At 43.4% G+C, this 27,580-nt stretch overlaps 1 protein-coding gene across 1 annotated transcript in view; it reads right to left on the bottom strand.

Moving 5' to 3' along the window:
- Window positions 1–2,500: 2,500 nt before the first annotated feature.
- Window positions 2,501–27,580, bottom strand: part of LOC124555726 (conserved oligomeric Golgi complex subunit 2) — a 79,935-nt gene continuing 54,855 nt past the window's right edge. The window contains exons 10-12 of the mRNA XM_047129743.1: window positions 26,685–26,967; window positions 22,785–22,965; window positions 2,501–2,719 (exon numbers count right to left, since the gene is read on the bottom strand). Of these exons, the coding sequence (XP_046985699.1) occupies window positions 2,627–2,719; window positions 22,785–22,965; window positions 26,685–26,967 (557 nt within the window). The 3' untranslated portion in view covers window positions 2,501–2,626. The remainder of the gene's footprint in view (window positions 2,720–22,784; window positions 22,966–26,684; window positions 26,968–27,580) is intronic.

Below are 27,580 nucleotides of genomic sequence, written 5' to 3'. Positions count from 1 at the left end.
TACATTTACCCCTCTCCATCATTCCTGAAAGTTTGTAACATCATCAAGGAATCACCCTGTAGAAGCACGCACTACTGAAACTGCTCTTGTAAATGGTATTTGGTACTGAATTCTACATGAGACAGTTTGGTGGTGACATTGGATATCTCAGACAACAATGTTGCCATAGCTCCCATACGGCTACACAAAAGCTGTTGCCCTTACCGGTAGGAATCAAACACAAACAATACATTCCTCAGATGGTCCTCATTGCCAAGGTACCAACGGACACCAAAGCTTAAGCGGGTCAAATGTACATTGAGCATACAACAGAGGTTTGAAAGATCCTGGGCAGGATCCAATTGGATAATGTGATCATGTCAGAAAATTCAATAGATAGGATCAAACACTGTGTCTCACAAATTTCTGCTTTTACTTGGGCAATAAAGCCCAGCAGGGGATTGACAACAATGAGGAAAAGCTCAGGAGCTGGGACAAATTACAGGTGGAAGTTAATATGGCATTTGGCAACAACAAGCAATAGGTCAACACAGCTTAAGAACACCTGAAGAACAGAACACAACACCAGAGGTAGATGTCACAGCCACATATAAAGAATGTTTTGTGGTTGTGTCACACAACTGAATTGGAATTAAAGGAGTTGTTCACGAAAAATAATTTTAGGTTAGGTTTAAAATTTGCTTTGCCACCCGTCAGACATTTTTCATTATTGGGCGAATGGTCCAAAATTGGAGAGGAGGCTACAGGATGACCGTGGGTGAACACCACATATTATTTTTATTGCTCATTTTTGTACAGTCAATACTTTTTTCCCTAAGTAATGACTTACAAAAAAATTAGAATTCTGTAAAACATTATTGAGTGAAAATATGCAAAATACATTAGGAGGTTGATTAATTTGTTTCAAAGATAAGCAATTACACAAAGAGCAAAATTAGATGAGCACACCAGTGGTGCGAGGTCTCTGGCTGCACGCCTACCTAACACTCCCAGCACAGCAGTAAGGGAGGCTGAAGAAGGGTGAGGAGGAAAAGGAAGACTGCAGCCAGATGCGACTAGAGCAAGACAGTTGCCTTGTTACATGCCAAACAATCTGCTAGGTAAACCAGTAGTGTTAAATTTGATTTCTAGTCTGCATTAGGAATGCTACTGTGTCCGTGCGGTGGGGGGAAGGGGGGGGGGGGGGGGGGGGGGAGGAAGTGGAGAAACCACAGAAACACATCATTCAGTGTGAAATGGGAACTGTTTCGCTCTTTCATATCACTTGAACACCAATGTGCTTGACATGTCATCACACTATTATGAGCTGGAAAAAACACGCATTGTAATATCATTACATTTTTCATCATTAGTTCCCAAAGAGATTCCAAGGCTTTTTAGAGTGAAGACTAATTTCAATTTACTTGTTAAGACAGTTCTTGCTTTTAGCTGCTGGTATGCCATTAATTCCAACTTGAGCTGATAGACCAATAGGGTAGCACCTGGCTGTACGGCCTGTTTGTCCAATCCACAAATTTACAAGACTTTAATAAAGTGTTGCACCAAGAGTAATACCCTTGAGTGCACAGGCAAGCTGTCAAAGTTATTTCGATGTCTGATGTCAGGTTAGCATGTGTGTATAGATGTGATGTGTTACTGTCTCCCCCCCCCCCCCCCCCCCCTTTCACGCACTCCAATTATGAAATTGACAATCTGGCCAACATCTGGGTTTAACAGATTTTACATTTCATAGCTCCCCACATTTGGCTGTATCAGGAACCATAGTTTCAGATCTTACACATCATATTATTGGAATAAGTGTAAATTTATAAACATTACAACTAATGTTATGTGCCTGTATGTAAAGTATTTTGTTTAGCAAAAATGATGTTTAGTTTCACTCATCATAATAACACTATATAATATATTCATTTAACTAAGTATTAAATTTATTGCTTTCGTAGAAAGATAAAAGATTGAAAATAAACATTAGTGATAAAATCCTGATTATAAAAGTATGTGCAATATTTGTCTCCTAGAAATAAACCCACTGTGTTGCAATCATATCTTCCTATGTTTCCCATTTGTGCAACCTGTGGCATATAGCTGTCTCTATTACACACCTCCTCAAAATAGTGCAGTGCTGGTGGAAGCTCCAGTGCTGAGCAGGCTTGACTGCACTCCCAAAGTGCAAGTGCTTGCCAATAGCAAAAATCTTATCCAGGCCTGCCACAGATGCATTTTTAACACACAGTGCCATTTACATACCACTCCAATTGTCAGTATTATTGGACAAACATGTTTTCCAAGAGCTGGTGGAAGAGGATGTGTATGGCAAACCAATTCATGTTCTAAAGTGGAATAATTAGGTCTGTCATAGATATTGTCAACTAAGTGGCATATACGTGGGATTATAGATATTTCATTGTGTAACAACTGATTAAGATATCTCGTTAGATCTCATGACTATCAAAAATAGTAAATATTGTGTGCGTGATGCAGAAAAATTTTAATTACAATATATTTCTCAATTTTCTTTATTAAAGCCATAACTTCAATCTTTGAAACCTTACTTTTACATCTTTCTTAATATAAGTTACATTTCATCTGACACATGTATTTTCTGTTCTATTCACTGGACTGATGGTCATTTTTCAGATTTAAGTGTAGCCTCTTCAACGAGGTTAATAAGTTCTTCCAGTTTTTCAACTTCTGATCTGTTTAGGCCCTTATTTTCAACCTGAAAAACAAACAATTGCATAATATGGCAAATATAATAACAACTTACTTTGTGTGTGACAGAGAGGGAGGGGGGAGGGGGAGAGGGAGGGGGAGCTGCTGTAAGTTACTTAATATCACAAAAATATGATGGACAAGTTCACCAAAAATCTTATGAAGAGACCAGTAGAGATTAATATGAGATCTTTAAAAATCATATGATGATTACTACCAAGCACTATTTTGTATCTGAATGGCATTTCTTTCAAAAACTTTCTTTATACACTAATGTCTAAAAGTTAAGCATAATCACAAAAACACGTAAATAAAAAGAGAAAAGGTGAGTAATCACCCAATGTCACCATAAATATTTACCTACAATCCCTGCTTTGTACAGGAAAGGAGTATTCCCTGCTGTGAACAGTGGTGTAACTGAAAGGTAAACACAAACAATGTGCGTCTCAGTCTTATTTGTCGATTCATAGTGATCAGAGTGTAATCTCTTGCTGAAGCTGACAACATAATCCAACAAAGACGCCATTTGGAACCTGTTATGCAGGGCAGAATACTGGACCACCTGGAAGCAGGCCAGAGACAGACCGAAATCTCACTATCCTTGTATGTGCCAGTGTCATTTTGAGGTTTTGACGATGGTTTCAAGACATGGGAGATGTTTGCCTTCTACAGCATGATTGATATCAGGCCATAACTGTCTGACAAAATCAGAGTACACCTGCAAGACAATTGGCTGCATGGTTGCAAAGCTTGCACCTGCCTCAGGAAATGATGTTTGCTGACAAACTATGTATCAGAGGTTCAGAACAGCAGGACATGTGCATTCCACTCACTACAGCACAGAGACAGGCCCATGTATTGTGGAGTCAGCAACATCAAAATGGACCATGAATGATGAGAGGAATGTGCTCTTTACAGTCAACCCAATTTCAGGTTACAAAACAATTTTCATTGCATATTATGCTGGAGAGAGCCAATGCAACCCCAGGAGCATTGTAGGAAGAGACTGGTTTGATGGTGATGGCATTATGCTATAGGGTGACATTATGATGAATGACCATATGGAGCTGCACATCTTCGTTGGTGGTCAAAGGACTACTTTAAACACTCAGCTACAGAGATGAGGTGCTACTACCATACACTCACCATTTCAAAGGTGCAACTGGTCCACACTTTCTCTTTACATACGATAATGCTCGTCCGCATCGAGTTGCTCTGGTGAATGAATTTAAGATAACAATATCCATTGCACGGAGTGGACAGCAAAGGCCTGAATCATATAAAACATGCCTGGGACGCATTAGGGAGATGAACAGCATCCTGTCAGCCTCCACCAAGGACAACCCCAGACCTCCACATTGCTCTTCTGAGGAATGGGTCGATCGCCAAGAGAGTCCTTGAAACATCTTACCGTCACAGTGCAGCATGTATGGTTATTAGGGGTAACCATATCACATATTAACAGTTTATTCTTCTTATTTCCTAGTTGTTTTATTTTCTTACAAACGTTCATCTTAGCTATCAGATTTTTTTAACAGTCTGTTTTGGGCACTGTTGTATGTCAAATGTCTTGTGATTAAACTGTAGCTTGTCCAGTAACCCTTCTGCCATACTGATAAGACAGTATGTCCTCTTTTTAAGATTATGCTTAACTTTCAGACATCCCTTTTTCTGCTGACCATCACCCCTACCACCAGAAAAGGTCATGATTGCAAAATTGTCAAGGCAGAGTTTGACAACCTGGTCACTGCCAGTGTGCTGCACACTTTGAAGAGCCCGTAGGCATCCACTCTCCACCTTGTCAAGAACAGATGGTGCCCATGGGGCAATTACCAGGTGCTAAACTCCAGCACCATTCCTGCCTGGTATCGTGTGCCACTCCTACGCAGCTACAACAATTTGCTGGCAGATGCTACAATCTTCAACAAGTTTGACTGCACCAAGGCTTTTCCCAGATCCCTGTCTCACATAAGGACAACCAGAACACTGCCACTATCACACCCTTTGGCTTGCATGAGAATGCCTTTATGACCTTTGCTCTCTGTAAAGCTGCCCAAATGCGGAAGTGTTTCCTGGATGGCACCTTGCAAGGCTTGAACTAATGCTTCGCCTATTTGGATGACATCCTTGATTTCTGCACAATGCCCAAGGAAATGGAAAGCACCTCTGCATAATCTTTGAGAACCTCCATGAAACCGGCATCCCTGTCAACACAGCTAAGTGCATTTTTGGTGTCAGCAAGGTGGTACTCCTGAGCCAGACCACCTCCGCCACCAGCTCTCACCCACTGTCCAACAAAGTGCAAGACATCCTCAGTTTCCCACGCCCTGAGAATTTGAAGGACCTCTGCTGCTTTCTCGGCTTGTTAAACTTTGTCCACCGACACCTATGGGCTGTCACTACTATGCAGGAGCCGATTGGTCCTGATTTCAAAACAAAGGGGAACAAGTCAGTGCCATGGATGCCCCAAATGGAAAACAGCTTTGCTGCTGTCACGTATGACTTGGCAAATGCTACTCTGCTCATCTAGCCCCACCCCACCATCCCACTTTCCATCATGGTTGATACCAGCCAGATGGTCACTGGTGCTATCCTGCAGGAGCATGTCAGTGACACCTGACAGCCACTCGCTTTTTTCTCCTGCAAGCCCTTTGCCACACAATGCCACTGGAGTGCATACGACAAGAGCTCCTTGTCATCTACAAGGCAATCAAATACTTTTGGCCATCAGTGAAGGTCTTTCACTTCACAGTCTTCATCGACCACAAGCCTATAATGTTTGCCCTCTCAAAAGACACTGACCAGTGCTCCCCTTGTAAGTTTATCACCAACATAAGTCATGTTGCCATGATTGGCAACGTCATCACTGACTGTTTCAGCTGCACCTGCACCATCACTTCATCCCTTGACTATCAGGTACTCAATACTACCCAGGAGCACAACTCAAAACTCGTCTGCCCTTGGTTAGGTGTCACTTTCAGCCACTGCCTCAATGTATGTTGACCCCTGGCTCAGACAGCAGTATCTGGCGTAGCATATCCATTGGCTCGCCATGCCTGTTCCTATCTGCTGCCTTCTGCAAGGCAGCATTCAAGTAGTTAAACAACCTCAAAAACCCCAGTGTGCACATTTCCACCACTCTGGTGATACAGCATTTTGTGTGGCCAGGTGTTCAAAGGGGCTACAAGACCTGGGCCCACACCTACCTCGCCTGCCAGTGGGCAATGTCAGTCACCACATACACATCCCTGTCGCGATTTTCCCAGATGCTGGGCATCACTTTGCCCATATTCACATGAAAATCAGCAGCCATCTATCTTCCTCTGATAGCAGACACTACGTTCTCACCATTGCCAACCACACCAGCAGGTAGACTGCACTGGTACTTCTCGGCATTTACGTCGCTCATGAGACCAACGTGGAGACATCAAACACTGACCTGGTCACAGCTAGCCAGCTGCTGTTCTGGGTTATTTCCTGGAGCCCACCAACCTGCCTGCAGGTGATGTCATGTCCGAGTTCATCCACAGCTTACAGGACTGCATGGCTCACTTGCGAGACACCCTCCCCCCTCAATGCCATGCAACCTAGTCTTGCTCACCCAAGTAATACTGTGCATAAATGCTCACCAGCCCCCACTGGGTCCTGAAGTGGGACCCCAAGATGTTCCTCCATCTCCACGGCACACGTACCAGCACCACAATTGATAGGCTCAAGCCCAACTATATGCTCCCTGACCTCACACCATTCAACCTGACCCCATTCTTATTAATACCCAACAGACATCTGCTGCCACCCATGGTGACACCACAACGACACCACTGGCACCACACCGACACCACTTGAAGCACCTTTGCTGTTGATACTGGTCTCCCCCTGCCCTATCTCTGACCCCCCCCCCCCCTCCCCCCACTCCCCAAAAGATGCCAGCCCACTGCACCACTGCCTAGGACATTGTCATAAACCCACTAAGCTCATCAGCATCAGCACTGATCCCAATCCACCAGCTGCCAACACAAGTGCCAGCATCCCTGACATCTGGCATACTCATGCCCCAGCCCCTCTTTCTCTGTTGCAGCCTATGCCTGATGCACTGATTTCGCCTCTACTGCTCCCAATAGCTGACTGTGTCCAACGTTGCCTCGCCATCCCTGCCACCTCCACCATTCTCACAGCAGTGTTATTTCACACACTGCAGCACCTTGTCCTGGACCTACTGGCACCCAACCTCATGCCAGCGGCACTAGTGATTCACTCTCAGAGTGGCATCCCTTCACCCTGTTGTTCCAGCCAACCTGGCCTGGCACCTCCACACTGTGCACTGCTACCTGACACATTGCTCATGCTTGTGGCCAGCACCTTGCTGGCCCTCCCTGTCATACATTGGTCTGACAATACTTACAACCAGTCACCCCTCCTACCTCACACCCAGCGTTCTGAGTCCAGCACCCACGATCTGTACCCGCATCATCAACACCACCACCCTCGGCCTCGCCTTTGGTACAACATGGTCTCCTCCCCTTCCCACTGGTACCATCCTCTGTTGTGACCACCTTTCTCCTCCTTCGATCTCTGTGAGGGTGGAGAGGGAGGGTGTGTGGGGGTGGGTCCTGTGTGGAGGCCCCATGGTGCGCCTCAGACTAAGCAGTACATGTTGGCCTAAACTCATCCTCAGTTCAGATCTTCTCTTTGCAGTCACATCGTCAGAATTCCCCCCCCCCCCCCCCCCACACACACACACACACACACAGCGACGGGTGCACAATGATGTGCTTTCACACTTCGTATCTGAGACTCACCCATGCCACCTCTACTCCCGCAACACAGCTACGTATGTAAAACAGTGGTTCATGCCACAAGGCATTTCCGCAAGCGTTTGTGCCCCCGTGTGTGTGTGTGTGTGTGTGTGTGTGTGTGTGTGTGTGTGATGGGTGCTCAATGGCAAGGTATTCAGTGTCTTTACACTCATTAAAACAAACGAATGTGAATAAAATTTCTAAAATTGTTCCTCATTCATGCAATCGAACTGACCACACAATCACTCTATCCCACATGCACTAAAACAATGGAAATGAGTAAAAGTAGCTATACATGAAATTAAAACATAAGTATAATGACAAAGGAGCTAAAAGAAAGGCATAGGCAAATGTCACTGGCTGTCCAATTTCAAAAAAAAATTGGGTGAGCCAGTCACCCTGTTAACACATTTAAATCATTTTCTTAAAATCTTAGGGAACATGTTGGAGTGATCTGTTTACCACAAGCACCACGCATTGGAGGGCTCTCTTGCCAGAGCAAGAACCCAGGCACCATAGGGCTGTGGCCTATGTGAAAACATGTAAGGAGGACCTCACCCTGTCATCGTGGCTGGAAGCAGGAACACCAAAGCAGCTCTGTGGACTTTACTGGATGAAGCTTATTGTCTGTCACTTCCAGCAACTCGTCCTCCCACCAACGCAAGACTCCGGAGCTCAACAGCAAGCCTATAGCATGCAAAGGGATGGAACACTGAAATAACTGAGGATCACAACATGCCTCCTTGGCTGCTAAGATCTGTCCTTTTGTTCCCCGCAGTATGCTGGTACCCAGCAGAAAGACACCTTCTTCCCGAGTTGTCATAGTTGGGAGGAGGGCACCCTGGATGTTGTGGGCGACTTTACCTGCTGGGTACAAATGTTGCAGAGAGTGAAGGGCACTCAGAGAAACGGAACAGACCAGAAATGTAGCACTGGAAGAATGTCTCATCTGCTCCAGTGCTCCCAATATTGCATATAATTGTGTGTCAAAGACAGTAAAGTACTGAAGCAGCAGGACCTTGATGACATGATCCAGGAACACAACACAGCAACCAGCCAAGGCCTACTGCTTAAACCCACCCGTAAAGGCAGCTACATAGTTGTGGAGGTCATATAAAATGTCAGAACATATTGCATTAAAAACATAAGCAGGAGTGCAGTCTCTCACCTAATCTCTCACTGCACCAAATCTAAAATTACTCTAGGCCTCTGCAGTACCCAGGGCAGCAGACAGTTAAAACTCTGGATTTGGGGTTGCACTTGTTCTAAACGGAATGACTCCAGCTTATGATGCATGCGGATTCCAACTGGCATTGTGGCTCATGGACGGTTGGAGGAAAGGTGTTCCAGAGGCGGACAAGCAACAGTATAGTATGTGGGTGAAAACTGAGCTGTGAGGAACTTACATGGCTGACGCACCATGAGGAGCTGCCACAAGGTGGTGAGTGGCAGTTCCTCACCCTCAGCACAGTGACTTGCTATGGAACTGATCCTACAAGCACCCATGGCCAGCTGAATCCCCTCATATGAACAGCGCCAATGATCTTAAAATAAGCAGACCTCGCCGATCCTTACACCATGCACCCATAGTCTGGCCATGAACACATGAAAGTCCTATAAACCTGGAGAAGATGTGCACTGTCCACTCCCCAAGACCTGTGCCCATGGCATTTTATGATGTTCAGTGCCTTGAGAGTTCTCGCAGGTATGTCAACCACGACAATTTGGAGTAAAAAATGAGGCCCAGAAACCACACTCAGTTTCTAAAATGTAGGATGGTGTCCCTCTTATGCAAGTCAGGTAAATTAAAAATATGACGTGAACAATTAAAATGCGCATGCGTGTGCGCCCTACCTCCCCCCCCCCCCCCCTCCCCCCCACACACACACACACACTGATGGCTCACTGTTGCAACACTGGAGGAGGAACAGTAAAACCGTCCACAAATAAGGAGCACTGTACAGGACATCTTACCATAAACTTGACACAGTTTATGGCTATGGCAAGGAAGGTGACATTTAAAACACTGCCTTGAGGGACACCATTTTCCTGTTCCGAATCACTGGACAGCAAGTCACCGACTCAGGTTGCTGAGACAGAAAGGACCATAGGAAGATGGGGACACGGCTACAAAAGCCCCATTGATGCAGTTGCACGAGAATACTGTGTCTCCAAGTAGTGTCATATGCATAACAGATATCAAAGAATATGTCAACATATTGACATTTACATAGGAAGGACTGCTGAATACCCACCTCTAGTAGTGTCAGGTTGTCGACAGCGGACCAAAACCTCCAGCATCCACACTGAGAGTGGCTAAGGAGTTGCCCAATCTCTAACCACCAGATGAGATGACGATTAACCATTCGCTCCAGGGTCTTTCCCACACAGCTCGTTAAGGCAATACTTTTGTAACTACTTGGAGATACTGGTTTGAGGAGAGGTATCCAAATTCCCTCCCTCCATGAGTTGGGAATGTTAACTGTCTGCCACATATGATTAAAAATTTGAGGAGGACTTCCTTTGATGCCACTGGCAAATGTTGAATCATGCAGTAGTGGATTTGGTTGTGCCTAGGTGCAGTGTCACAAGTCTCAGACAGTGCTGATTCCAGTTCCCAAATGGAGAAAGGGGAGTTGAAGGACTCAGAATTACTGGATCTGAAGTCCAACTTGCCCCTCTCTTCAGCCACACTGTTTTGACGAAACGCCTGATCCTGGCTTGCATTAGCAGTAGTTTTTGCAAAATGCTTGGCCAGCACCTGAGTGATGTCTCCAGGTGTTGTCTGGAGACATCCCTGTCCCAGCACTGCTGCTATTGGTAAGCGAATATGTTTACCAGAAATCCTCCCAATGGCTTCCAATACTTTAGTAGAACAAGTAAAATGGTTGATAAATTATAGGAATGCTTGCCATGACCACTTCTTGCTCTCCTTAATAATGTGAAAGGCTCTGAGGTTGTCTGCGTCGGTCAGCACTTAAACTGTCCGAGAGCTACATGCCCGTCCTGGATTGCAGAACAGCACTCATCTGTCCACCAAGGAACAGTTTGCCTGCTATGATGACATGAACACTTTGGGATGGATAGGTCAGCAACACATGTGTGATGTGGTCCACCCATTCCTGGAAACTGTTGCAGTGTTCAAGCACAGCCAGCGGGCTGAACAGCACCCAGTTAACCTTGCTGATCATCCATTTTGATGGCTTCTGTTCAATTAACCCTCTGTCCATTAGGTGGATCCACAGTCAGACATGGTCAATGGAATGAAAGTCTTCAGTTGTTTCCCACTGTGCTGAGTCTGCACGCGCTGGGGAGCAGAATGAGAGGTTGATGGCTGAGGGTGACCCAGTAGCAGCCAAGAAATGAGTGGGACTGCTTGTGTTGAGGATGCACAGCTCACAAGGTCCTTCAGACTTGGCCCCTGGGGCTAGTATAGTTTGAGCCCCGTAATACAGTGTGGGTACTGAAATTACCCAGTAGGAGAAACAGATGGGGGAGAGGGGAAGCGTTCAATAAGGCCCACAAGAGCTTCAGAGTCTATTGCATCCTGGAGAGGTAAAGACAGGGAACAGATAGCGACCTTCTGATCCACATGAACTACAACAGCTACTGTTTGTAAGTCAGTAACCAAGGAGACAGCAGAGGAATGGTGTGTTTTATTGACAAACATAGGAAGACCCCTCTTGGTTCCATCCCCAGTAATATCCTTTTGGTGGAGAGCATAGCCCCGTAGCACAGAGCACAGGGGCATCAGTGACTCTTGAAATGCGTTTCCTGTAAACACAAGCACAGGGACAGTGCCTGTGCCACGAGTTTCAGCTCCTTCACATGAGTCTCGAACCCACTCATCTTCCACTGTAGTATGGTGGGGAGCCCACAACAGATGGAGGTTCAGCCTTTGGGCAAGATGGTTGCTCCAGGCAGACTTCACAGTCCATTGGCTCTGAAGCAGAATCAGCAGAGCATCAAGTCAAATGACACCGACATCTGATTTATTGTCTGTTCTTCTCTGTTGTAGGAGCTACCCATTTGCTTTTGTTAGACTGGAAGGGTTTTGGAGGAGGTATCGCAGCAGTGGTGGAGGCAATGCGATATTTTTTACTGGGCTCTGCCTTTGGAGGCACTGCAATGTATGCAGTGGTGGCAACTATCGCTTTAGCTAATGTTCTCTGAGGGGCTATGGGCTCTGAAAGAACTGCAGCTTGATACGTGCACTGAAAAAAACAGGTACTAGTGCTGACACTAGCAACCTCCATTTGTGTAGAAGCACTGGCTGTCAAAACAGGCTTTTCAAGGGCAAAGCAAAAGATGTAGTGAATGGGGGAGGCTGCATGACCTAATAGATCTTCTTGGTCTCTCCATATGGGATGCATTACCATGTCTTAATCTCCTGCAGCTTCCATTCTTCATGGAAGACACTGCAAATGCTACTCCAGACAAGACAGGATGATTCCCAGAGCAAGTTACACATTTTGGAGGGGAGGAGAATCCAACTTCATCATGGGTTATCTTGCCACTTTTGTCACAAGTGGTTTCACCCTTACATCCTACAGTGGTGTGCCCAAGGTGCTGCCACTGAAAACAGCGCACTGGTTTGGGGACATATGGCTGTATGCTTAGATGAACGAAAACTGCCTTGATATGCTCTGGGAGTTATATGCTACTGAATGTAAGGATGAAGGAATCAGATTTTACGAGATCCCCATTCACCCTTTTCAATATATTTTGCACATCAGTGACCCCCTTCTAAACCCAATCATCCTTCAATTCCTCCTTGGGAATGTCGAACAGATCTCTACAGGTCACAACACCTTTGCTACGGTTCAAGCTATTGTGGAGCTCCATTTCTATGGCATATTCCCCAAGGGACTTGCTTTCCAGTGATTGGTGACTTGTTGGGAACTTGCAGTTGCAACCAACAGCATGCAATTACACAATCACTTCACTGATTTCAGAGTACCTGTGACGCCCTCTAAACCTTTCTGAATATAAAAATGTGAAACCTTCCCAAAGCTGCTCTCTTTTCACTTCACAATCGAAAACACATTCTGACCAGCAGTGTGCATTCTGTTATTATGTACTAAGGAACTCTGTATAATATCTGAGTCAGGAGGATTGGTTACACAATCCCTCTTGTTACATTGGGTGTTGGTACTTATTAGTGGTCCACCCTTTCCGCATGGAGGAGGAAGAGAACATTTTGAAGGATACATCTTGGTCTCGCTATCATGTAGGGAAATAAAACTCCACCTAGACAGAGCCCCATGTGCCTAGGTAAGCCTTAAACAAATGAGGCTCTGTAGTTTCCCCAGAGGTTGCCTACTAATGGCTGTTACACCTCAACAGCCAAGCATCTCATCGATGTGCAGCACACCTTGAGGCTGAGGGTTTTTTTTATAGAGATTTTTACAATCCTCACAATCCGGACAGTCAAGCCAAGACCTCCTTTCCTGAGACACACCCACACTGTAGAATGGTTGCTGAAGCATGCCCAGAGCTTACGGTGACAGGGGACCGGTGGTACTTACCAGTCCCCAGCTCAGGAACCCTGGGGTTGTCAAGATGTGGATACTAACTGAATTTCAAGCTCACACCCATCACAGCTGGTACATTCATGTGATAACTGTGTTCCTTTTCTCTGGTTCTTGCCCTGGCCATTTCTCCCATGAGAGACATTTGAGTCTGCACATTGTGTTGGTGAAAATTGTGTTCACGCAGGTGAATACTCAGCAATGAAGAAGTGACACTCGGTTTTGTGTTCTATAATTACTGGAACAGTTGTAGAGCATTTACTTTTTGGGCGGGTCACCACTACAGAACCTATTCTCGTGCGCTGTTGTATTTAGTGTTACCATATCAGCAAATGACTAATCTATTATATTTTGAGACCATTCAGTCGTCCATGTTGTAATTTAGTTATTTGAATAAACCTGTTGTCTTTCTTAAACCCCTGAGAACATTATTCATTGTGCAGTACACAACATGCCTGTCCTCATGTCCTCAACTTCAGTTAAATTTTTGTGATTATTTTATTAAGTTGGGTAGGGATACTTTCCAACAAGATTTAAACTGCTGTGTTTGATTCCAATACAAATTTCACGTACAGCGGAAGAGGTACAGAAACTGAAATTGGAAGGGCCAGTCAGACACCAGGATGAGAATGTCCCACCTATTGTGACACAACAGATATATGTATAATGAATTTTACCTCCTGAAGATAGGTATTGTACAGCATTTCTGTTCCATAATTTCTTAGTTTTCTCAATCAAATTTTCCTTTTGTTTTTATCATTTTGTTAAAAACAATATTATTTTGTTAAAAACACACACACACACACACACACACACACACACACACACACACACACACACACAAAATTATTTATTATTTTTACTTTTTGTGTAATTGAAGCAAGTGTACCTATGACTGCCATTGCAATAAATATACACTGACTAACAAAAAGAGGAAGCGTCCACAAGACGTGATCAGATGTAAATGTAACTTCATATAAATTCACACCAATGGCAGGTATGTGAATGATCAGAGTTGGAATTCTCTGTGACACGTAGAATGGCCACCAGAGTGCACTCGTGTTGTTCATGTTTTAGTGTTGTTACCAGGCCTCATAAGATATATGAAGGGTGTGAACAGCGTCAGATGTTGAGTGATCACTGTGAAGGACACAGATACGCTACATAATTGTGTGAGACAGTATTGTCAGCACCCGCCAGAGTTTAAAGGGGTCCTGATTGTGGGTCTCCATTTGGCCAGCTGGCTGAATCATACAATATCCAGATTTGTGGTGCATTCGGATGAGACAGTGGTCCAATGTTGGAATGCACAAGAATGTGAAGGCAGGCATATTAATTGTCACTTTTCCAGCCAACCATATCTGACCACTACAAGGGGGATCACCATATTGTGCACTAAGAAAAGCGTAGCCCCTTCACATCTATGCCTGCCACTTGAGAACAAGTAATGGACTCCCAATTTGAGAACAGGTAACGGACTGCCTGCAACGTTTTGTGTCATCCCAAATCATCAGAGACTAGCAGCAGCCAGACTACGGAATTACCATTCCATTGGTAGGCTGCCATTAACACCACAACACAAAAGGCTATATTTAGTGTTGTTGTGGTCAGAAAGCATGGACTGCTGATGAATGGTGTCACATTGTAGTCTGCACTACCCAGGATGACAACTGTCAATGAGTACGGCAGTGACCTTGGGAGAGGTCCCATTCTTCCAGCACCTGACTGCAAATTGTTGCTCATGTCGGCACCAATGACTCCTGCCGTCTGGGTTCAGAGGTCATCCTCAGTTCGTACAGGCAGTTGGCGGAATTGGTGAAGGCGCAAAGCCTCGCTCGCGGGGTGAAATCAGAGCTAACTATTTGTAGTATCGTTCCCAGAACCAATCGCGGTCCTCTGGTTTGGAGCCGAGTGGAAGGCTTAAACCAGAGGCTCAGACGATTCTGCGTTGATCTGGGGTGCAAATTTCTCGACCTCCGCTATCGGGTGGAGAAATGTAGGGTCCTCCTGAATAGGTCAGGCGTGCACTACACGCCGGAAGCGGCTACAAGGGTAGCGGAGTACGTGTGGAGTGCACATGGGGGTTTTTTAGGTTAGAGAATCCCCTCCCTAGGCCCGACAAGATGCCTCCTGAGATGCAGCAAGGTAGGAGTAGGCAAAATGCAACAGGGAATAACAATATTAATGTGCTAATAGTAAACTGCAGGAGTGTCTACAGAAAGGTCCCAGAACTGCTCTCATTAATAAACGGTCACAACGCTCATATAGTACTAGGGACAGAAAGTTGGCTGAAACCAGATGTAAATAGTAATGAAATCCTAAACTCAGATTGGAATGTATACCGCAGAGACAGGCTGGACAGTGAAGGGGGAGGCGTGTTTATAGCGATAAGAAGTGCAATAGTATCGAAGGAAATTGACGGAGATCCGAAGTGTGAAATGATTTGGGTGAAGGACACGGTTAAAGCAGGCTCAGACACGGTAATTGGATGTCTCTATAGGCCCCCTGGCTCAGCAGCTGTTGTGGCTGAGCACCTGAAGGATAATTTGGAAAATATTTCGAGTAGATTTCCCCACCATGTTATAGTTCTGGGTGGAGATTTTAATTTGCCGGATATAGACTGGGAGACTCAGACGTTCATAACGGGTGGCAGGGACAAAGAATCCAGTGAAATTTTTTTAAGTGCTTTATCTGAAAACTACCTTGAGCAGTTAAACAGAGAACCGACTCGTGGTGATAACATATTAGACCTTCTGGTGACAAACAGACCCGAACTATTTGAAAAAGTTAACGCAGAACAGGGAATCAGCGATCATAAAGCGGTTACGGCATCAATGATTTCAGCCATAAATAGGAATATTAAAAAGGGTAGGAAGATTTTTCTGTTTAGAAAAAGTGACAAAAAGCAGATTTCAGAGTACCTGTTGGCTCAACACAAAAGTTTTGTCTCAAGTACAGATAGTGTTGAGGATCAGTGGACAAAGTTCAAAACCGTCGTACATAATGCGTTAGATGAGTATGTGCCAAGCAAGATCGTAAGAGATGGAAAAGAGCCACCGTGGTACAACAACCGAGTTAGAAAACTGCTGCGGAAGCAAAGGGAACTTCACAGCAAACATAAACATAGCCAAAGCCTTGCAGACAAACAAAAATTACGCGAAGCGAAATGTAGTGTGAGGAGGGCTATGCGAGAGGTGTTCAATGAATTCGAAAGTAAAGTTCTATGTACTGACTTGGCAGAAAATCCTAAGAAATTTTGGTCTTATGTCAAAGCGGTAGGTGGATCAAAACAAAATGTCCAGACACTCTGTGACCAAAATGGTACTGAAACAGAGGATGACAGACTAAAGGCCGAAATACTAAATGTCTTTTTCCAAAGTTGTTTCACAGAGGAAGACTACGCTTTAGTTCCTTCTCTAGATTGTCGCACAGATGAAAAAATGGTAGATATCGAAATAGACGACAGAGGGATAGAGAAACAATTAAAATCGCTCAAAAGAGGAAAGGCCTCTGGACCTGATGGGATACCAGTTCAATTTTACACAGAGTACGCGAAGGAACTTGCCCCCCTTCTTGCAGCGGTGTACCGTAGGTCTCTAGAAGAGCGTAGCGTTCCAAAGGATTGGAAAAGGGCACAGGTCATCCCAGTTTTCAAGAAGGGACATCGAGCAGATGTGCAGAACTATAGACCTATATCTCTAACGTCGATCAGTTGTAGAATTTTGGAACACGTATTGTGTTAGAGTATAATGACTTTTCTGGAGACTAGAAATCTACTCTGTAGGAATCAGCATGGGTTTAGAAAAAGACGGTCATGTGAAACCCAGCTCGCGCTATTCGTCCATGAGACTCAGAGGGCCATAGACACGGGTTCACAGGTAGATGCCGTGTTTCTTGGCTTCCGCAAGGCGTTTGATACACTTCCCCACAGTCGTTTAATGAACAAAGTAATAGCATATGGACTATCAGACCAATTGTGTGATTGGATTGAGGAGTTCCTAGATAACAGGACGCAGAATGTCATTCTCAATGGAGAGAAGTCTTCCGAAGTAAGAGTGATTTCAGGTGTGCCGCAGGGGAGTGTCATAGGACCGTTGCTATTCACAATATACATAAATGACCTTGTGGATGACATCGGAAGTTCACTGAGGCTTTTTGCAGATGATGCTGTGGTGTATCGAGAGGTTGTAACAATGGAAAATTGTACTGAAATGCAGGGGGATCTGCAACGAATTGACGCATGGTGCAGGGAATGGCAATTGGATCTCGATATAGGCAAGTGTAATGTGCTGCGAATACACAGAAAGATAGATCCTTTATCATTTAGCTACAAAATAGCAGGTCAGCAACTGGAAGCAGTTAATACCATAAATTATCTGGGAGTACGCATTAGGAGTGATTCAAAATGGAATGATCATATAATGTTGATCGTCGGTAAAGCAGACGCCAGACTGAGATTCATTGGAAGAATCCTAAGGAAATGCAATCCGAAAACAAAGGAAGTAGGTTACAGTACGCTTGTTCACCCACTGCTTGAATACTGCTCAGCAGTGTGGGATCCGTACCAGATAGGGTTGATAGAAGATATAGAGAAGATCCAACGGAGAGCAGCGCGCTTTGTTACAGGATCATTTAGTAATCGCGAAAGTGTTACGGAGATGATAGATAAACTCCAGTGGAAGACTCTGCAGGAGAGACACTCAGTAGCTCGGTACGGGCTTTTGTCAAAGTTTCGAGAACATACCTTCACCGAAGAGTCAAGCAGTATATTGCTCCCTCCTACGTATATCTCGCGAAGAGACCATGAGGATAAAATCAGAGAGATTAGAGCCCACACAGAGGCATACCGACAATCCTTCTTTCCACGAACAATACGAGACTGGAATAGAAGGGAGAACCGATAGAGGTACTCAAGGTACCCTCCGCCACACACCGTCAGGTGGCTTGCGGAGTATGGATGTAGATGTAGATGTAGATTTTTAAGAGTCACAGTGGTGTTACTTCTGGTGTCACAGTGTGGGTGGCCATTGGGTATGACTTCAGACTGCTGATGGTGTGATCGTGGGAACTCTAACAACACGCATTACATCACAGGCGTCCTACATCCTCATGTGTCAACCATTATGTGACAGTATTGTTGTGCCATTTTTCGACAGGAGAATGCTCGTTACCGCATGGACTGTCTGCACGATGTTGAGGTACACGTTTGGTTAGCACAATCCCAGCACCTGTCATCAAAAGAACACATGATGGACCAGCTTGGATGTCACCTCCATTCCAGTGACAGTATTCAGTTACAACAGTTGGCTAGCTTGCCTCAGGAGAGGATACAATGGCTTTATGACAATCTTCTCAACTGAATCAGTGCATGCATCTAGGCCAGAGGGGATGCAACATCATGTTGATATGTGGACTCATACTGCCAAGTTCTTAGTAAATTTGACTCAGTTTTGTAATCACTGAAATAATATCACATACCCTCTCAACCTGTGAAGCTTCATTTTGTCTTCTTCTCCCCTTTTGGGTGCTTCACTGTTTTTGTCAGATAGTGTACATTTCATTATGCTCTTTCTGTACCACTGTCACAAGGCCAAATCGACAATGAACATCTTAATTTTGTTTCTACCTGATAATATTCAGAATGATTACTTAAAATAAAACTGAAAAAGCAGAACAAGTGGCCCACACACAAACCTTGAACAACAAGACTATAGACCAAGAGTATCAAAACATCAAACATTGTTCAGTATCTTATAGAGTGGAGCATGAATTTTTACACCCATACAATTGTCATAATAATTGTTGAACTTGTCCTTAGGCCCTACAGAATCCTATATTTTTTGCTGGATATTATTACATGCAAAGCCAAGGATTACAATCTTATTAAAAACTCAGATACCTGAAGACCTACTCTGTGACCAGATAGTCTTGGTCGGAGAAGCTATCTTTGAATTTAAAAATGGATTACAAATATTTATTGCAGTCAAGGCTGCTTCTAATCCATTTTTAAAGTATTTAGGCAGACCCCTATTTTTCTCCATGAGAAATGTTCTCAAAAATTACTTTCTTTGAATGTCATAGTTGTACTCCGTTTGTGAGAATATGACTATGGAATGCTTAACTTCTACCGTATATGGAACTCTGACAAGATCCAAGCCAGGAGTATGTAATCATCTCAGAAAAAGGCTGTGGTGCTGCAGATTGCTATTTTCACTGGAAGGACAAAAGAGCTGAAGACTGTGCGTCATCCACGGTGGTGTGACAGGTATTTGCTGGCATGCAACATGCAGGTCCAATGTTGTAATCTAGCCTCATGCCAGAATGTGTAAATCTGGAAGTCCCCCCCCCCCCCCCCCCCACACACACACACACAAAAAAGAAGAGAATATTGTATATAAATATGGTAATGGAGTGTTCTAGCAGAACACAAGTACTTCAGGAACGAATGTATCATCTTACTAAATAAAAAAAGTGTTGAGTTGTCAATAGGCACATAAAAGAGATTGAAAAATTGGGTCATGTATGTGGTAAAAGCTTGTAGGGGGACTGAACAGAGATCAGGAGGTGGAAGGATCAAACTTCCTTGGCAGTAACATCATCAGCAATTTCATTTCTCTGGATGACTACATTTCCTAGGACTCAACAGAAAATTATTTCCTTTTCTTACCCCTATAAGAGAAGGATCATATCTTGTACCATTCTATCTGATGAACAGCCTAAGTATTATTGGGAGTGATGCAGCATAGCTCTGTTTATCTGCTTTTGCCATAATTCTGAATCATACAATAACATATCAACTTGTGTCATCAGAAAAAGACTCCTATTATCTTCTCAGTACGCTATGCCACACTATTCAGTAATACTTAGTGCATGGCCTGTGAACTTGAGCTATGTCAACAGTCTCTTTTTTTTTTTGTGTGGGTACCGTTTAGCCACACCACGGCCGCAGCGCTGCGGTCGATGTTCTGCGCATGCGCACTGGGTACCTACATCTGTTGTCTACGTACTGACGCCATTACAGTTTGATTCTTCCTTGTTTACGTTGTGTACTGAGTGTTTAAGATGCCTCCGATAATCGTGAGTCCCACCGACTGTGAAGTACGGGCTGTTTTAAGATTTCTTAGTGCTAAAGGCCTAAAAGCGATCGATATTCATCGTGAGATCTGTGCAGTTTATGGAGAAACATTATGAGTGATGGAATGGTAAGAAAGTGGGTGAGAGCATTTAAAGATGGTCGCACAAATGTGCATGAACAACGGAGTGGGCGTCCTTCGGTCGTTAACAAAAGTTTGTTGCAGGAAGTGCACAATAAGGTGAGAGAAAACAAACGCTTTACGATTTCCTCCTTGCAGGATGACTTTCCTAATGTTTCTCGTAGTGTTTTGTATGGCATTGTGACCAAGCACTTGAATTACCGACAATTGTGCACACATTGGGTACCGAAAACGTTGACAGATGTTCACAAAACCAAACATTTAGACAGTGCATTGACTTTCCTTGAGCAGTACCACAATGACGGTGATGATTTCTTAAGCCAAATTGTTACGAGCGATGAAACATGGGTGGCCTACATCACACCAGAAACAAAGCAACAATCCACGGAATATCAGAATTCAGATTCACCCAGTAAAGTGAAGTTTAAGCAAACAATTTCTGCCCGGAAAATCATGTGCACAGTTTTTTGGGACAGAAAAGGAGTATTGCTTGTGGAATTTCTGTCTCGTAATGAGACAATGAATTCAGCAGCTTACTGTAAGACATTACACAATCTGCGCCGTTTGATTCAGAACAAAAGACGTGGTAAGTTGAGCAAGGGCATCGTTTTGCTGCAAGACAATGCCCGTCCGCATGTGGCGAATCAGACCAAAGATCTCATCACACCTTTTCGATGGGAAACTCCAGATCATCCTCCATACAGCCCCGATCTTGTGCCCAGTGACTATCATCTGTTCCTGCACTTGAAGAAAAACGTAGGCGGTCAGCATCTTCAAGATGATAACAAAGTCAAAACAATGGTGATGCAGTGGTTAACAAGTCAGGTGGCAGACTTCTATGAGGAGGGTATTCAAAAACTGATACAACGTTATGACAAGTGCCTCAATATTGATGGAAATTATGTAGAAAAGTAGATTAAGGTACAGGCTTTCATGCAAAAATAATTTTTTACCTGGTTATTAGTAAATAATGAAAAATACCAGTTATTCAGAACCAAAATACTTGTATTGGTTTTGACTGGTCAGTTTTTCCTGTCCCTAGTTTGGGTTTGGCAACTGCCTGGAGAATGTTGCCTGCCATCACGTGTAGTGTAAACAGTGATGTACACAGGAAGTGACGTTTCGGTATGGCGATATTTTTTATGATTATGATGTAGTCCCCTTACTGTGCTTAAGAAAATGATAAACATGGAAGGATATGAACACAATAGAGGAGGAACAGTTTGGAGAATACGATTGTTTGTATCAGCAAAACAATGCAGTCTACTGGAAAGCAACATCTGTGAAGCAGTGGTTTGTAAACAATAACACTCCCAAAATGGACTAACATGCCCAGAATCTTGACCTTAGCCCAATGGAACACCTTTGGGATGAGTCAAAATGTTGACTTCATCTCAGACCCAAGAGTCCAACACACTACTTGCCCTGGGTTTTGGCTTTTGAGGAATAATGGGCTCAACAGACATTCAGATACCTCACTGAAAGTGTCCCCAGAAGAGTTCTAGCTGTCATAAATGTGAAGTGTGGATATCCAATATTAGTGTCCACTAATAGGTGTTCATGTACTTTTTCTCATATAGTGTATCTTTTATGGGGGTTGAAGATTGTCTTGAGCCTAGGAAACTTCTGCCACATGTTTACCATGTCTGACTATTCTTTTAGAGCTGTGAATTTATCTTACAAGTCCCTCAATGATATGTTCATAAAGAACCTTCAGTTAACTCTGTCTATGAACTTCTGCAAAAGAAGTTTTGTTGTCTGCAAGAAGCAAGCAAAATCGTCATTTTATTATTTTTCTATGAAAAATGTAAATTTCTTTGGTAACATATGCAAAATTCCATTGAAGCAGCTGTGACACCGCAACTGCACTTACACTGACTTTCTGGACAATACGTAAAATTTTATTCAAATATTTATTAAAGCATATAACTGGTATTTGTCAACTTGTTATAGTACCTCTTCCCTTACTGTTTCTACCATTAAATAATACCTGACAACTCTAAAAATTCAGCAGTTTATTGTAGTAGCACTCTAACAGTTGAAATCTTGAGTGGAGGGATAGCAGGATTATCTATAATGTTATTTCTCCTCAGACTATCCATCTCCGCACACAGTGCTTCCTTGGAAAAGAAGCCACACTCAGATGTATCAAAAGTAAGCTGTTTACATTTGCTGAATGTAAAGAAATCTGATTCGTCTTCAAAATGTCATTTCCACAATGCATTGTAATTTATCAGTCACGGTCTATACATAATGCTACACCGGACTTATCATCATGCTTTCTCGATTAGTCAGCTTCCAGCAGTTTGAACAAGCATCTCCTCCCTAAGCCGTAAGCATAGTTACCAAGCACCATGTTTGTTCTGTCACATTGTCAATTTCATCAATTTCATCAGAAATTCCTTGATTCTCAATGCATTAAGCAGAATTAATGGCAAGCATGGTTTTGCACTTTAACAGTTTGAAATGACCTTCATTTTGCTGTTTAATAAAGTTATGATGTCACATCATTGTACTCCTTTGATAATTACCTCTTCACAGAAAGTCCTTACATCAAGGGCAAGCTGTAGTCTGATTTTATCATCATCACCAATTCCTCTTCCCTCAACAAGATTTGCTGATGTAGATCTATCTCTAATTTTCTTCAGCCGACGAAGGCTTTCTTCAGTTTTCTGCACGGATGTTAACACATCACTGACAGCTATAAAATATCTGAAACATAACAGTGTAAAAGAGATGAAATATGGCAACTTCCTAAGAAAACGACAAAAAAATGAATAAATTTAAAAAATTACAGATCAAAGTCCATTCACTGGCTATGTATTTTATCATCTCTACTAATTATAGTCATGAATGTTTTATGTCCTTGGGTCTGGCATGAGAAAGAACAGTAAATAATACAAATTATAAAAGAAATGGACATCTTATATTAAAATTAAGTTATTCCTTGAGTAGGTTTTTCATTGATGAAAGATTATAAGTTTGTGCTAGAGCAGAATTTCTAGACTGACATATGATCTCGAAGGTCAAGAACTGCCTTATCTAAGCATACATTATCTGATCAAAAGTATCTTGGCACCTATTAGTGTACATTAATATAGGATATTTCCACACCCCACCTTTATGATGGCTAGAACTCTGCTGGGGACACTTTCTGATGTCTGAATGCCTGTGGAAGAATGGCAGCCCATTCTTCCTCAAGGGCTGAAACCAGAGACGATAGTGATGTTGGAAGGTGGGGTCTGCAGTGAAGTCAATGTTCAAACTCGTCCCAAAGGTGTTCCATTGGGCTCAGATCGGGACTCTCAGCAGGCCAGTACATTTTGAGTGTTATCGTTCACAAGTCACTGCCTCAGAGATGCTGCTTTATGTCAGGGTGCACTCTCACGCTCATACAATCAACCATTGTCTCCGAACTATTCCTCTACTGTATGGGGTTACAGCCTGCCATGAAATGTGTTCATATCCTTCCGCATTTATTGTTCTCTCAAACACAATGAGAAGACCACACCTTAACCACAAAGAACATTCCTATACTGTAACACCATCTCCTCTGTACCTCACTGTTAGCGCTACTTGTGACGGCATGTAATGTTCTCCAGGCGTTTGCCAAACACCACCCTTTCCATCAGATAACCTGAGGGTAAAGTGCGAGTCATCAATCCAAATCACTTGTCTCCAGTAATCCACTGTCCAGTGGCATCGCTCGACATACCTCCTCAAGTGTCACTTAACATTGACTACAGAAATGTGTGCTTTTGAGAAGTTGCTTGAACATTGTCTCTAAACACGATCACTGGGTTAACTGGACTGGTGGTAGAATTTTGGAATTCACAAGTGATTCTTCCCACTGATTTCTTGTGATTTTTTTAGAATCAGCCCCGCAATACTCAATGGTCCTTTCCATCAGTACATGAGGTCACCCTGGTCTGGAATTAGCTGTGTTGTCCCTTTGTGCTTCCACTTCACAATCACAATCGCATCACCAACAGTTGACTTAGGCAGCTTTACTAGAGTTGAAATGTCCCTGATGACTCTGTTACTCAGGTGGCATCCAATTACTGGTCTAAGTTCAAAGTCACTGAGCTCTTCTGATCAACCCATTCTGCTGTTACTGCTTCTCTATTGTCAAGCTTCCTTTTATACTGATAGATCCACCATACGTGACATCCACTGGTCAACTTTGCACTACATAGGACTGTCTGGATACTTCTGATCAGATAGTGTACCTCAGGACTTTACTTTCACAAAACTACAATTTTATTCTTCTGACAAACACAGATGCTTCTTCTGGAATCAAGAATTACAGATTTCTCAAAGAGAAAAGGTTAGCATATGCCTGGATTGGATTATGAAACTTTCAAACAGTTAGCGGAAAGAGTAAAGGTAGCCACTCACTGTATAGTTGAGGTATTATGCGGCTGACAGGAACATAAACGAGATAACAAGAATAAATCATACAATACTTTCGAATAATGTCCTTCCTGAAAGTTGTCTCTGATTGATTGATTGATTGATTGACTGACAGACAGACAGACAGACAGACAGACAGACTGACTGACATGCATGCATGGATGCACAAGTGCATGCGCACCCCCTCCCCCCCCCCCCCCCCCCCACACACACACCCCGACACAGAAAGAAAGAGAGAGAGAGAGAGAGAGAGAGAGAGAGAGAAATTGTACCCTAATCAGCCACATTGTTCTGGTTCTGCAGCTCAACTAGGGTGAGGGGTTGTTTTCGGCAGAGAGGAGTGACAGGAACTAGGAGAAGGGGTGGGAAAGAGAGATGTGGCGGAAGGGAGACTGATGACTGGGAGGGAGAGGCAGCAAAAGATTTTGGTACTGTTGATCCTGCCCTGGCATGGGCAGGGGAAGTTGAATATGGAAAATTAGACTGAGGAGAGACCAGTATGGGTGTGGATTAATGGAGTGAGGTAGGAACTCATAAGAGACAAGAGTGGAAGTGGATGTGGGATAGGGACCGGCAAAGATTGAGGTCGAGGGATTTGTGGGATCAAAGGATGTGTTGTTAGAACACTTCCCATCAATATAATTCACAGATGATTGTAATTTGGAGAGGGGGGTGGGGTCTAATGGCACAGGTTGTGAATTAGTCAATGAAGATGAGCATGGTGAGCTCAGTAGTATGTTATGCTATGCCACTGGGTGGTCAAATTTGTTTTGGCCTCAATTGGATGGTTGTCACTCATTCAGAAATTGGAGCAGAGCTGGAATTTGGCAAGACTGCTTACACAGGTGACTCTGCCTTGGATAGAGTGGTATTTGTCTGTGACAAGACTGGGACAGGATGTGCTTGGGGGGTATACAGGACAAATCTTGTACTTGCGTCTTCCACAGGGATATGACCCATGTGGTATTTGGTACTCATAGACTCAGTAGATGAGAAAATACTGTTTTGAGAATTGCATAGCATTTTTGGCAGTATGTTCCTCATTTCAGTGCATCATAACAGGCAATCGAAGACATAGTGAACAATGTGGTTAGGTTGTTAGAGCCCATGGTGATATCTGATAATGAGGAACATGATCCATTGCAAATGGCTCATGAAAATGGTTGAAGAATCTGGAGCATGTGTGGATATGAGAGGGGAGGTATAGGTTTGAAGGAGAGCTTCAAAGATCTTCAGTATAGTGGGCAATGGATTTCTTGTCGCTGTAAATGCATCATTGCTGGGCAGCTACACTTTAAGAGTTTTTAGTGTGGAGAGGATAAAAGCTATTGAAGTGGGGGTACTCTTGATGGTTGGTGGGCTTTATTTGGGAGAAGGTTTTAAAGCTACCATAAAAAGGTGTAGGTCAAAACCCAGAAAGGTGGCATGCAAATGAATAGGAGAGAAGGTGTTAAGACTGTAGAGGAATGGGTACAGATTGTCTTGGCCTTGGTTCCGCATGTTACACATAATTCAGGTCTCATTAATGAATTGGGAACTTGGGAAGGAAAGGAAGTAAGGAAGGTTAGGGTTTAGCTGTGTGTCAATGATGAGATTGTTATAGACAGACCAAAAGCTTAGATAGAGGAAGGAAGTTGGTCATGCTCTTTCAAAATATCCATCTCAGTTTTCACCTTAAAGAATTTACGCAAATTACTGGATTTACAGGAAACTTAAATATAGAGGGCCAGACAGAGACTTGAACTACCATCAACCTGATTAAGAATCTAATGTCTTATCACTGTGCCACCTAGCTCAGTAAATGGACAGAACTGAGTGGAACCATAAACTGGTTCCACCCTTAATTCAATGTGTTTCATGAATGAAAACTGCAAACATTTCCCTCCTGAATGGAAACTATTCAATTAATATAAGTTCATGGTTTAAGCATTTTCTTAAATCTGCAAACCACATGATAACAGACAACTAGACCACAATTGCTGGAATAAATGCTGTTAATGTTGTAAAATTAAACTTACTGCTTTGTAATAGCTGAGAATATAAGCAATAACCAGTGATCAAGCAGCTTAGGAGACACTGAAGAAGCACTAGCTGCACAAAACTTTGTCGGTGGAGTTAACATCTGAAGAACATATGAACATGCCTTGGTAGGAACCTCTCGATTAGTGCGTCTGTAGAGTCGAGGTATATCATTAACTTGTTTGAGCTGTAATATACTCTGATGGCTTACTGCATTCACTATCTCTTGTGTGACTTTCGGAAGCTGCTGTTTCAACTGCTCTTGGCTTGAATGCTGGCTCCCTGCAATATGAAGTTAAGCATGAACTTTTTTTTCAGAGTACATGGCAATAAAAATTATCTTATAGTTTCCAAATTCATTCTCTCTCTCTCTCTCTCTCTCTCTCTCTCTCTCTCTCTCTCTCTGTGTGTGTGTGTGTGTGTGTGTGTGTGTGTGTGTGTGTGTGTGTGTGTGAGAGAGAGAGAGAGAGAGAGAGGGAGAGAAAGAGGGAGAGAGAGAGAGAGCGGGGTGGGGGGTGGGGGGGGGGGGGTGGAAGGGGGTGCATGCAGTTGCATGCACTCATGCATACACGCAATAATAAATTCAGAACTTAATCTGACTATACTTAAGAGTATTCTACTACTTATGAAACAGTAAGGGTGTCTGTGTTCAAACTGTGATGTAAGAAATGCTATTTTAAACAACAGAAACTCCAGTTTGGAATATCAACATTATCAGGATAGTTTGCTTCTCATCATAAAGATGACATGTTGAGTTGCAGAGGGGCACAACAAAAAGACTATTACACATTTAGCTTTTAGCCAAAATCTTCTTCACAAAAGAAAACACACACACACACACACACACACACACACACACACACACACACTGGAATGCATTCTGGACCAAGCTGCT

The sequence above is a fragment of the Schistocerca americana genome, chromosome X (genome assembly GCF_021461395.2).
Source record: "Schistocerca americana isolate TAMUIC-IGC-003095 chromosome X, iqSchAmer2.1, whole genome shotgun sequence".
NCBI classification, from domain to species: domain Eukaryota; kingdom Metazoa; phylum Arthropoda; class Insecta; order Orthoptera; family Acrididae; genus Schistocerca; species Schistocerca americana.
Note: the sequence above shows the minus strand (reverse complement) of the source record. Positions and strands in the feature narration are given on the sequence as shown.